This window comes from Entelurus aequoreus, linkage group LG21 (genome assembly GCF_033978785.1).
Source record: "Entelurus aequoreus isolate RoL-2023_Sb linkage group LG21, RoL_Eaeq_v1.1, whole genome shotgun sequence".
In the NCBI taxonomy this organism is placed as follows: Eukaryota; Metazoa; Chordata; class Actinopteri; order Syngnathiformes; family Syngnathidae; genus Entelurus; species Entelurus aequoreus.
In genome coordinates, this window is record NC_084751.1 from 27,726,912 (window position 1) to 27,740,904 (window position 13,993).

The following is a 13,993-nucleotide window of genomic DNA, read 5'->3' on the forward strand; positions in this document are numbered from 1 at the left end:
AAATACAAAAATGAAAAATAGAGTGATGCAGCTAAGAATGCATCAGAAGTGGCTGTCTCACAAGCCAATTCACTCAACATTTTCCAGCAGGAAGACGCTTTGTCAAGACGCAATGTTTTGTCACTGCCTGTTTTAAGAAGTACAATACCGTAAAGTGTATGCCATCATCAGTGACTTTCTTCAGGCTTCTGATTGGCTCAAACAACCTGTTGATAACGCCACTTGTTGTTTTGACGTGTGCTTGAAAGCCTTTATATGTGTTTTCAGTATTTTGTCATTTTTATTTCAAACAGCATCTGATATTGCGTAAAAAAAAAAATTACCATTCAAAAATATTTCAATTTAAACAATTTGACCCCCAAAAATAGTTTCAAGAAGAAAAAAAAATAGTATTCATTTTTTACACTTTTTTCAAACATTTTTATGATTAGATTGGTAAGTATGATTAATTAGCATCATTTATTGTCTTTATATATTAGCTGAGATATGTCCAGTGGTTGCATTACCTTCTAGTTTTGAATTATAATAAAAAATAGTATAAGAAGTAAGAGTTCAGAGTTGCCCCTCCTGTCCCAGGAGACAGGACGTCATAAAACGATCGTCTTATCTTTGGACTTTTGTTCAACTTTTTCCCACTAGGTGTTTACACAGGTATCCTAACGCTATTAATGGCATCATCATAGCAACTGTTCCCTAGCAACAAGATAATTAACCACACACACGGCTGTTATTTGTGGGGCTGCAGGTAAACACAGGGGTTATTTTCATGCTACTAACCTCTAAAAGTTGAAAAGAATGTGCTCCAGCATGCGAGTCAACCAATGTTGTGTTCAGTTGTACACTTTTTCCATTAGATATAATAAAATAGAAATGATCTGTTCCAGGGTCAAACTGTCGTCATCATGAAACCATTTATAACGGTACACGCGACGTTTGAGTTAAATTGTAACATTCTGTACTTGAAGTGTAAAAAGAAGTTAAGTAAGCATCCAGGTGGACTCAAGTTGTTCTAATACACGTGAAGATAAATGTGCAGAGTGGGCCCCCTCAGGCAGGATGTTGTGTTAATCTCGAGAACAATCTGACCTCTTTTGTGGTTCTCTCCTAACATGTCGCCTATGACATAGGCGGCCCCTCTCCCCCGCTGTCCTTAATGTGCCATTTTGTCTTTTCGAAAGAGGACTTATCAAGATGATGGGGTTCCCTTGAACAGTGATGCTGATATGGCATTTAAATAAGCACCGTTGCATTCTTGTGTTAATCGTGATGGTCTAATACAGACATTGCGCATTTTACAAACTGAAATCTTTTTTCAAGGCAAGGACCATATTTGGTAATTTCTATTTTCACTTTGATCTATCAAGCAACGCTGCAGAGAGTCAATCGCATTGATGGTTTTGACTTAGTTTTTACAGCGGATGCCCTTCCTAATGGAAATCGAACCAATGACCTCTACCATGAATAAAATACAAAATAAAGACAATTATATCTTACCTATATATGAATATTATAAGTGGAATTAATAATACTTTACATGAAAAAAATTTAAAATAATACTGTAATATTTACAGTATGTAGTATTGTTAGTATTTGTTAAAAACTTTTTTCATTAAAAAAAGGATGTTTCAAATGATTTAGAAATGTTTTTTAAAGACATTTTTAAAATATGTTGAAAATGTTATTTTACTACAAAATCTTTTTAGTATTATCTATTTAGTATTTTTACTATGTATTAGCATGTATTTTTTTTTATTAAAAAATGGCCATTTCAAATATTTTGGATTTTTAAAAATCTTATGTCATTTTTTTAATCTAAATTTTTATATATATATATATATATATACAAAATTTTTTGATTTTTTTTTTATCTTATTTTCCATTTTTTTAATCAACATTTTTTGTATATATATATATATATATATATATATATATACATACAAAACATTTAGATTACTTATTTGCCATTTTTTTATCTACATTTTTTGTGTATATATATATATATATATATATATATATATATATATATATATATATATATATATATATATATACTGTATATATACAAAAAAAATTGATTTTTTTTTTCTTATTTGCCATTTTTTAATCAACATTTTTTGTATATATATATATATATATATATATATATATATATATATATATATATATATATATATATATATATATATATATATACAAAACATTTAGATTACTTATTTGCCATTTTTTTATGTAAATGTTTTGTGTGTATATATATATATATATATATATATATATATATATATATATATATATACAAAAAAATTAGACTTTGCCATTTTTTTTAATCTAAATTTTTTGTATATATATATATATATATACATATATATATATATATATATATATATATATATATATATATATATATATATATATATATATCAAAAATTTTTGTAATCAAAATGTTTTTGTATATATATATATATATATATATATATATATATATATATATATATATATATATATATATATATATATATATATATATACAAAAACATTTTGATTACAAAAAATTTTGATTAAAAAAATGGCAAATAAGATTTTTAAAAATTCCAAAACATTTGAAATGGCCATTTTTTTATTAAAAAAATAAATGCTAATACATAGTAAAAATACTAAATAGATAATACTAAATAAATATTGTAGTAAAATAACATTCTCAACAGATTAATGTAGAGAGCGAGAGAGAGAGAGAGACAGAGAGAGAGAGAGAGAGAGAGAGAGAGAGAGAGAGAGAGAGAGAGAGAGAGAGAGAGAGAGAGAGAGAGAGAGAGAGAGAGAGAGAGAGTGTGTTTTATTATTTATTAAAACATTATATTTAATTCCAAAATATTTTTTATAATATGTTGAAATTTAGAGTTTAGTACACATTTTATTTAGTATTTCAAGTATTCATTAACAAGTACGGTATTTTTTAATATGAAAAAATGGTTATTTCAAATGTTTTAGATGTTTTTTTATTTTTTTATCCATCCATTTATTTTCTACCGCTTGTCCCTTTTTGGGGTTGCGGGGGGTGCTGGAGCCTATATTTAATTTAAAAAAAAAACATTTAAATAGTTTTAATATTTTTATTACTAAACTTTTTTGGGGGAGTGCTTTTGTTTATATGAAATTACTTTGGATTATTTTAATTTGAAACGGTCATCTATTTATAATGGAAACGTTTTGGGGAAAGAAAGTGAGTCAAATGCTTCTAGAAGACGAAGAAGTGAATTGTGTCATCTCACGTGTCTCACGTCTGTGCTGGTATGACAATAAACTTCCCTGAATGGAATCTTTGAAACATTGTTATCATGAAGCAAAGAAAAGTAATTTTGGTGTGTGTGTGTTGGCTCCTACCTACAGAAGATCAGACCTGAGACCAGAGGATGGTCCACCACAGGGAGGAAGACCGGATCGGGATCCCCTTCCCAAACCACAGCAGCGATGTCCTGTGCAGCCTCAACGAGCAGCGGCGTGACGGCCTCCTCTGCGACGTCGTCCTGATCGTGTGCGACCAAGAGTACCGCACCCACCGCTCGGTGCTGGCGGCGTGCAGCCAGTATTTCAAGAAGCTTTTCACCGTGGCCACCGGGAGCCTGGAGGACGGGCGCCACCACCACACCGCCATCTACGAAATAGACTTTGTCGCCCCAGATTCGCTCACGGCCATCCTGGAGTTCGCCTACACCTCCACGCTGACGGTGACGGCGTCCAACGTGAAGGAGATCTTGAACGCCGCTCGCATGCTGGAGATCCCGTGCATCATCAACGTGTGCTTGGAGATCATGGACAGCGGGGGAGAGGGCGCAGGGAGGGACATGGACGATGACGAGGAGGAGGAGGATGAGGAGGAGGAAGAAGAGGAGTCGAGGAATGAGGAGGACGAGGACGATGAAAGGTCGCTGAGGTCGTCGGAAAGTATGGCGGAGCCTCTGGGGATGGATGAGTCGCCAGCTCCCAGCACTTCCTCCTACCAGGAGACGTCAGCTGACAACATGAGTGGAAAACAGGTAGAAAATCAACTTTTAATAGAGATGTCCGATAATGGCTTTTTTGCCGATATCCGATATTCCGATTTTGTCCAACTCTTAATTACCGATTCCGATATCAACCGATACCGATATATACAGTCGTGGAATTAACACATTATTATGCATAATTTTGTTGTGATGCCCCGCTGGATGCATTAAACAATGTAACTTTACCATGAATTGATTAAACAAGTTGAAAAACGTATTCGGGTGTTACCAATTGTACGGAATATGTACTGTACTGTGCTATGTACTAATACAAGTTTCAATCAGTCAATCAAAAACAAGGTTTTCCGAAATAAGAGAACAACTTCAACTCCAGTTATGGAAAAAAGTGCCAACATGGCACTGCCATATTTATTATTGAAGTCACAAAGTGCTTTTTTTTTTAACATGCCTCAAAACAGCTTAAAATTTGGGACATGCTCTCCCTGAGATAATCCTGATACCCACTACAACTATGGGAAATACTATACTTTGACTTTCACAAAGTGCAATATTTCTTTATTTTGTTTTAAACATGCCTCAAAACAACAGCTACAAAAACAATGAAGGCACACAGCTTCAGTCCAGAGTATACTAGAGCCTACTTGCCAACCTTGAGACCTCCGAATTTGGGAGATGGGGTGTTTGGTGGTAGCGTCCCGGAAGAGTTAGTGCTGCAAGGGGTTCTGGGTATTTGTTCTGTAGTGTTTATGTTGTGTTACGGTGCGGATGTTCTCCCGAAATGTGTTTGTCATTCTTGTTTGGTGTGGGTTCAGAGTGTGGCGCATATTTGTAACAGTGTTAAAGTTGTTTATATGGACACCCTCAGTGTGAACTGTATGGCTGTTGACCACGTATGCATTGCATTCACTTGTGTGTGTGTAAAAACCGCATATATTATGTGACTGGACCGGCACGCAAAGGCAGTGCCTTTAAGGTTTATTGGTGCTCTGTACTTCTCCCTACGTCCGTGTACACAGCAGCGTTTTAAAAAGTCATAAATTTGATACCGATACCGATAATTTTGAAACCGATAATTTCCGATATTACATTTTAAAGCATTTATCGGCCGATATTATCGGCCATCTCTAACTTTTATGCAAAATTTTTCCATGAGCACTAACCTTTGACCTTTTGTGGTGTCGCAGGAGAGTCTGGAGAACCGCGCCCTGAAGGACTTCTCCATCGCGTCGCTCCTCCAGGACGGCTTGTACCCCCGCATGTCCACTTTAGACAGGAGGGCCAACTTCTCGCCTCTCCTGCCCGCCTTCTACCCTTCCATGTGGGCGGCCGACTTCCCGGCCTTCCCTCAGAGTTTCCTCGACCCCGGCCTCCATCAGCGCCCCCGCGCAGGGGCGTCGCCACGCGTCCTGGCCGCCTTCCCGCCGCCCGCCTCCGCCGGCCCCCTCAACCTGGCCGTCAAGCAAGAGATCATCAAGGAGGAAATGAAAGAGGAAGTCCCGCCCGGTCTGCTCCACAGCGACTTCCTCAAGGAGTTCGTCAGCTCGGGCCTGTGTGGCTCCGTGGGCGCCCCAGGCTCCGTGCCGCCGCCCTCGGCGGTCAAGGACGAGGCGGAGCTGCGGTCCTACCTGAACTTCCTGAACTCGGCCTCCCAGCTGGGGGCGCTCTTCCCGCCCTGGCAGCTGGAGGAGGAGAGGAAGATGAAGCCCAAGTCTTCGCAGCAATGTCCAATCTGCAACAAGATCATCCAAGGCGCCGGGAAACTACCGCGACACATGAGGACGCACACGGGAGAGAAACCATACATGTGTACTATCTGTGAGGTGCGCTTCACCAGGTGAGACCATCACTTCACTAACATCACACTGCATGTTCTGAATGAAACCTTTCCAACAACAGTAACAACCTTAGCTGGGATAGGCTCCAGCTCACCTGTGACCCTGAACAGTATAAGAGATATATGTCTATATTGTGGCAAGTCAAGGGGCGCCCCGCTCTTTCACAAAGTCACCTGGGATAGGCTCCAGCACATATGGGACCCCATACAGGATAAGATTGGCATAGATCATTGTTTGTAAAAACTGTATGTGGCCTCTGACTGACTGGCCAAAAGGGTGTATCCAGCCTCTTTCACAGTCAAGTGGTGTAGGCTCCAGCATACGTGTGACGCCATGCAGAATAAGCGGCATAGATTGTTTATAAAAACTGTATGAGGCCTCTGATTGACTGGCGACAAGTCCAGGGTATACCCCACCTCTTTCACCAATTTAACTGGGATAGACTCCAGCACACTTGTGACTACAAACAAAATAAGCGGTATAGCTTGGTATTGGTTATTATTTTTTTAAACTGTATGTGGCCTCTGATTGACTGGCCACAAGTCCAGGGTGTATCCAGCTTATTTCACAAAGTCAACTGGGATAAGCTCCAGCATACGTGTGACCCCATACAGGATAAGTGGTATTAGTGATTGTTTTTAAAAACTGTATGTGGCCTCTGATTGACTGGTGACAAGTCCAGGGTGTGTCCCACCTATTTCACAAAGTCAACTGGCATAGGCTCCAGCACATGTGTGACACCGCACAAGATAAGCGGTATAGTTTGGTAATTATTATTATTATTTTTAAAACTATATGTGGCGACAAGTCCAGGGTGTATCTCGCTTATTTCACAAAGTCAACTGGGATAGGCTCCAGCACATGTGTGACACCGTACAAGATAAGCTGCATAGATTGGTAATTATTATTATTTTTAAAACTGTATGTGGCCTGCGATTGACAGGCGACAAGTCCAGCATGTGTACCACCTATTTGACAAAGTAAACTGGGATAGGCTCCAGCACACTTGTGACCCCATACAGGATAAGCTGTATTCAAAACGAATTAATGAATGGTTGGTTGTATACAGAATATGTGCTCTGGTGACCAGTCCAGGTTGTAGTCTGCCTTTCATCCTAAAGCCCACTGTGATAGGCTCCAGCACACTTGTGGCCACATACAGGATGGTAGTGAATGGACGATCCCTTCCAGGATAAGTGATATAGATCATTGTTTGTCACTGTATGTGGCCTCTGGTTGACCAGTCCAGAGTATCTCCTGTCTCTAGGCCAAAGTCAGCTGGGATAGTCCCCAGCAGCTGGAATCTATAATAGGTAACTAAGACTACGAGAGGTGGACTACCCACTAGTCTTGTTGCCAGTTGATTGAATCACAGAGCACATATAGACAAACAACTATCTATCTGTACGGCTTAAGCTGTTTAGGTTCACTGATGAGCTGGAGCCTATACCAGCTGACCTTTAAAAAGAGGCCAACAGCACCCGAGACTGCTTGCCAGCAACATTGTGTTTAGTGTCAAAAGAGCAGTGAGGTTAACCTGAAAACGAGCCACCCACATTTTTCTCGCTGCTGTTCACCTCATCTATGATCCTAAAAGTGTGGAAACCCCCAATTCTACTAATGTATTGTTTTTTTTACCCATTTCTTACTCTCCCACCTCTATTTTAACATATTAAAAACTTATACATGGACAGAATATTTATGTATAAAATAATAATAGATAGGTAACCATAACTATATAACTTTAGGAAGTGCATTGGAGTACTATAATACTTAGAGGAACATCAATGGGCTGAAAACACTGTTTCTACCCAGCAGGGAACATTCAATTGAAATAGACCAAAAAATATTGTATTATTAAAATATGTAATTAACGCCTCTGTTCCACTTCAGCACCCTAAGGCGGCGTTTACTTGTAGGGACACTGCCGTCTGTTGATTGGTTGACAGAGGGTCATGCGACAACAAGAAAGGGTAGAACATTTGTACGGTTTTACCAATAATGTTGCACAATATTTACAAAACTGTAGGTATCACCCTCCGAATGTTCTGAGCTCCTGTTTCCAGTGAGATGTGTCATAGCAACATCACGGTCCTTCTTTAGACACTCGTTGTCAGATTCGTGTCTAGAGAGACTATGGACAACCCGGTTTCAAGTAATCTCCTCAATGATTTTTTTGTGCAAGATAAGCAAGAATAGCGTACATGCATATGGGAAATGTGGTATATTGCACTCTTAGTAACAGCGAATTAATACACTTGCCTGACAAGACTTTGCTTCAAACTTGCACCCTTTCTGCATGTGTCAACCGATAATTTGAACTAAACTCACAAATACTGGAGTAAAAAGCAGCTTTAGTTCAGTGTTCAAGTCAATATGGTGATAATGAAAGCAGGAAGCCATACCTATGAAAAAGCACAGGCATATATTGCTTGTATTCTGTCACGTGACAACCAGTGGTGGTCAACCAAGCCAGGATGGCTGTTGTGCAGCAAACAGCGTGGGAACTATCAGAGTACGCATGGGGCCTAGATCTTACCATTAAAAGTAGGGATGTCCGATAATATCGGACTGCCGACATAATCGGCCGAAAAATGCTTTAAAATGTAACATCGGAAAATATTGGTATCGGTTTCAAAATGATCGGTATCGGTTTCAAAATGTAAAATGTATGACTTTTTAAAACGCCGCTGTGTACACGGATGTAGGGAGAAGTACAGAGTGCCAATAAACCTTAAAGGCACTGCCTTTGTGTGCCGGCCCAGTCACATAATACCTACGGCTTTTTACACACACAAGTGAATGCAAGGCGTACTTGGTCAACAGCCATACAGGTCACGCTGAGGGTAGCCGTATAAACAACTTTAACACTGTTACAAATATGCGGCACACTGTGAATGACAAACACATTTCGGGAGAACATCCGCACCGTAACACAACATAAACACAACAGAACAAATACCCAGAACCCCTTGCAGCACTAACTCTTCCGGGACCCTACAATATACACCCCTGCTACCCCCTACTTCCCCCCACCTCCACCTCCACACCGCCCACCCAACCCCGCCCACCTCAACCTCGTCATGCTCTCTCAGGGAGTTTTGAGGCATGTTAAAAAAAAGAATGCACTTTGTGACTTCGATAATAAATATGGCAGTGCCATGTTGGCATTTTTTTCCATGACTTGAGTTGATTTAATTTGGAAAAACTTGTTACATTGTTTAATGCATCCAGCGGGGCATCACAACAAAATTAGGCATAATAATGTGTTAATTCCACGACTGTATATATCGGTATCGGTTGATATCGGAATCGGTAATTAAGAGTTGGACAATATCGGAATATCGGCAAAAAAGACATTATCGGACATCTCTAATTACAAGTAGATACGAGCAAAAAAATCTAACTATGCAATGGAGTAGATCCCTAAACATTAAAAAAATAAAAGTTGTTGAGTTATATGAAGGGGGCAGCACGGTGGGACAGGGGCAGCACCCCCCGCGATCCCGAAAGGGACAAGTGGTAGAAAATGGATGGATGGAGTTATATGAAGGATTATCCGTCGGTGGAGTTCCCAGACATATCGAACTATTGTGCTCCAGACGTCATTCTAAATGACAAAACAGACTTGGAAAAGCATAGCGGTCTAAAACTTCTTTGTGTGTGGTTGGGTCAAGGAAATTGGTATCAAGACTCTCCTGGATAAATATGCATCATTTTTGCTCGGGTAAGGTCGCATTTCATGATTTAACTTTTGCGTCGAAGGTGCCATGTTTGTTGCTGTGTATGCGCCGTTTACGAGCAGCGTGTTTTTCCCCGTCTTTATCAAAATATAACTATGGATGTCAACATTGTGTTGGTGCTGAAAGATTCATTTATGATTGTTGCCTTTGGTAAAAGCTTATTAATAACTGTTGTAGGTTTTGCTCACATTTGCTTTCTTTTATGTAGACTCGCCGAGTTGGTGCTTTTCAAAACACTCGTAGCAAAAATGATTTTTAAAAACTCCGAAACGAGATAAGATACCAATAATATCAAGATAATACTTAATTGGGAAATACTAAATGTTAAAAGTATATCAAACAAACCTTTATCGAAGTAATCACTGTAAACTTGTTTGTTCTTTGACTGTGCTCTCTTGTGCTGGAGTGCAGGCCACGTTTATGGTCGTCTTTCGTAAAATCTTGCACTCTTCCGCCCTTCTTGATTATCTCTTGAGGAACTGTGAAGAAACGTTTATCCTTTTTGCGATTTGAACGGTTTGTACAGCCTAAAACAGGGGTGTCCAAACCACGGTCCGCGGGTCAAATAATAAAGTTCAATAAACAATTCGGCCATGCCCGGTGTTTTCATATTGAATTTAAATACCCAGGGGTCTGACAGGTGGCAATTTATCACCATCTTGTGGACAATGTAAGGAACTCAGGTCAGTGATGTGTACTCTCTTGACCCCTCATGGACAACATTTACTCATATGACCCAATCCAAACAACCTTTCCTAGTCATGGTGCAGAGAAAAAAATTCAACCAGCACAAAAAGTTAACACACATGGTCACACATAACACAACCTGTTCACTGAACTTTGTGGATATTAAAAAAACTGTCCCATCACAATAAAAAATTTGAATTTACACTCATTTAAATATATTGCAAGGCATGATGGGAAAAAAGCAAAACGCTCTCTCCACACTTATCCATGTTTGACATTTAGCTGCTTGATATTTCTGATTGATTACAGAGCTTTAAAGAGGTCGTCTTGTCATACACACACACACACACACACACACACACACATATATACATATATGTATATAGATATATATATATACATACATACATACATACATATACATACATTGCTCTGATTACTGTTTTGCACACTCTTGGCATTCTCTCGATTAGCTTCAAGCACACCTGTGAAGTGAAAACCATTTCAGGTGACTACCTCTTGAAGCTCATTGAGAGAATGCCAAGAGTGTGCGGAAAAGTAAAAAAGTAATCAGAGCAAAGGGTGGCTATTTTGAAAAAAATAGAATATAAAACATGTTTTCAGTTATTTCACCTTTTTTTGTTAAGTACATAACTCCACATGTGTTCATTCATAGTTTTGATGCCTTCAGTGACAATCTACAATGTAAATAGTCATGAAAATAAAGAAAAGACATTGAATGAGAAGATGTGCCCAAACTTTTGGCCTGTACTGTATATATATATATATATATATATATATATATATATATATACACATTTTTCTTCAAGAAAGGCCAAATGGTGCCTAATACCCAATGAGAACAGACGCTGGCTTGACCACCACGCATATTTAATGAGCCGGACTTGACGCCATGTAAATCCAAGCAATAGCGCAGTGATTACAAACACTTCGTTGGAGGCAGACACCATGGTCCAAAGCTATGAAGACTTTGCCAAAATGAAGGTAATACATTCAGTTTTGGTCGTTCTGTATTTTATGACGTACATTTTGCTGGGGGGAGCATGTTAGAAGCCCGCTGGTCACTAACACTGCATGACTGTTGAGTGCGTCAAAAAAACGGCCGCAAAATTGCCCCGAAATTATCGTTATTAGAGATGTCCGATAATGGCTTTTTTGCCGATATCCAATATTCCGATATTGTCCAACTCTTAATTACCGATTCCGATATCAACCGATACCGATATATACAGTCGTGGAATGAACACATTATTATGCCTAATTTTGTTGTGATGCCCCACTGGATGCATTAAACAATGTAACAAGGTTTTCCAAAATAAATCAACTCAAGTTATGGAAAAAAATGCCAACATGGCACTGCCATATTTATTATTGAAGTCACAAAGTGCATTCTTTTTTTTTTAACATGCCTCAAAACAGCAGCTTGGAATTTGGGACATGCTCTCCCTGAGAGAGCATGAGGAGGTTGAGGTGGGCGGGGTTGGGGTGGGGGTAGCGGGGGGGTGTATATTGTAGCGTCCCGGAAGAGTTAGTGCGGCAAGGGGTTCTGGGTATTTGTTCCGTTGTGTTTATGTTGTGTTACGGTGCGGATGTTCTCCCGAAATGTGTTTGTCATTCTTATTTGGTGTGGGTTCATAGTGTGGCGCATATTTGTAACAGTGTTTAAGTTGTTCATACGGTAACCCTCAGTGTGACCTGTATGGCTGTTGACCAAGTATGATTTGCATTCATTTGTGTGTGTGAAAAGCCGTAGATATTATGTGATTGGGCCGGCACGCAAAGGCAGTGCCTTTAAGGTTTATTGGCACTCTGTACTTCTCACTACGTCCGTGTTCACAGCGGCGTTTTAAAAAGTCATACATTTTACTTTTTGAAACAGATACCGATAATTTTGAAACCGATAATTCCCGATATTACATTTTAAAGCATTTATCGGCCGATTATATCGGCAGTCTGATATTATCGAACATCCCTAATCATTATATATGCTACTTTGAGGAAATAAAAGCAATGTTTTATTGTATATTTTTAGAACTATATTTAGAGTTATTATTTTGGTGTGTTTTGTCAGGAAAACTAACGGACTTGCATGCCCAAGTCCTACCTACCACACATGGCGCCTCTCGCTTAGTTGTCCATACGCTCATAGTGACTCAACGGCACCTCTGCTGGTGTCAGCCAAGTATTGCACACAATCAACAGATGACCTGAGTGTGTTCTTTGTTGTGTCGCCAGACAGGACAAGCTGAAGATCCACATGAGGAAGCACACGGGCGAGCGGCCGTACATCTGCCTGCACTGCAACTCCAAGTTTGTGCACAACTACGACCTGAAGAACCACCTGCGCATCCACACGGGCGTGCGTCCCTACCAGTGCGAGCACTGCTACAAGAGCTTCACGCGCTCCGACCACCTGCACCGACACATCAAGAGGCAGAGCTGCCGAATCTCCCGCCCGCGCCGGGGACGCAAGCCCGCCGCCTGGAGGTCGGCTGCGCCGGCGGGCAACTTCCTGTGCCCGCCTGCCACTAACGTCACCACCGGCGGCGCGTTTAAGTCGGCGTACGAGGAAGGGAAGGGCCGGGGACTTCTGGGTTTGAACGGCGAGGAGGAGAAGGAAGGAGCGGAGAGGCAGCGAGGAGTGTTCGCCTTCGCCCTGGCGGGAGAAGACGTACTCACCAGATCGCCTTATTACGCGGCGACCTCTGACCCCTGGACGGTGAGACTCGAGCGGGCCCCGCCCATCCCTGAGTCGGCCACATGAAGAGCTTTCAAATCGTACTTAATGCTAAAAAGAAGACTGTCAATGTTTACAAGGGAGATTTTTTTTTAAGATGCGTTCATGTTCAGGAAATTTCGCCGCCTGTATTGGCATTTGAATGTAACACAGTTATTGTGGAGGAATCAGGACTTTCTGGGTGAAAAAATACACGTAATCAAGCAAAAAACAAAAACAAAACGAGCACTTCCACTGCACTATTGTACATAAACACAACACGTCTTATTTCCTTTGCAGTCATTAAACACTCCTGAAATACAGCACTATGTCATACATGAACTATGTATGTGTCTGACTGACGCTTTCTGGGCTTCTTTCTGCTGCCAACAATCACATTTATTTGACTTGAAAATTATATTTGTTATTTTCTTTTCTTTTTTTTTGTGCTATTTATGCATATTTAAAATGATGAATGAGCCTTGGCTATATTTTGCAAATGTTTTATAAAGACTTTAAATGTTAAACTTTGGTGTTTTTTTGTGTAAGAGCTTTTTTAATTGTTTATATTCAATATTTTAGCTAAATATCTTTTTATATAGAGATTACATTGACAAACCGCATATAGATTAAACTGAAATATTTATAATTTAACAATACATTTTACTATATTATTTAATATCTATAGATTAGATTTTTTTATTTTGTAACATTACAAAAGTTTTGTATTTGTATTTTTGGATTGATACTTCTTATATTCATACTGAAATAATTAATAAGTATGGGACCAAATTTTATACCATTCGAATTTAGTGAGTTCTACTACTATTATTTATATTTTTTATCATATATATATATATATATATATATATATATATATATATATATATATATATATATATATATATATATATATATATATATATATATATATATATATATATATATATATATATATATATATACACACATACACTCAGTATATACATA

At 39.0% G+C, this 13,993-nt stretch overlaps 1 protein-coding gene and 1 long non-coding RNA gene across 4 annotated transcripts in view; one reads left to right on the forward strand and one right to left on the reverse strand.

The window, feature by feature from the left end:
* LOC133638952 (uncharacterized) overlaps positions 1-4,005 on the reverse strand; it is a 94,710-nt gene extending 90,705 nt beyond the window's left edge. Inside the window, exon 1 of one of the 2 annotated variants that reach the window (XR_009823708.1) lies at positions 3,383-4,005. This is a non-coding gene — a long non-coding RNA (uncharacterized LOC133638952). Of the gene's footprint in view, positions 1-3,378 lie in introns of both variants that reach the window. The other variant, XR_009823707.1, reaches the window with a different exon arrangement.
* Positions 1-13,606, forward strand: part of LOC133638951 (zinc finger and BTB domain-containing protein 7C) — a 57,671-nt gene extending 44,065 nt beyond the window's left edge. For both annotated transcript variants that reach the window (XM_062031999.1, XM_062031998.1), the window contains exons 2-4: positions 3,385-4,031; positions 5,186-5,835; positions 12,523-13,606. In XM_062031999.1, coding sequence (XP_061887983.1) covers positions 3,408-4,031; positions 5,186-5,835; positions 12,523-13,051 — 1,803 coding nt within the window. In that variant the 5' untranslated portion in view covers positions 3,385-3,407 and the 3' untranslated portion in view covers positions 13,052-13,606. The remainder of the gene's footprint in view (positions 1-3,384; positions 4,032-5,185; positions 5,836-12,522) is intronic.
* The last annotated feature ends 387 nt before the right edge of the window (positions 13,607-13,993 follow it).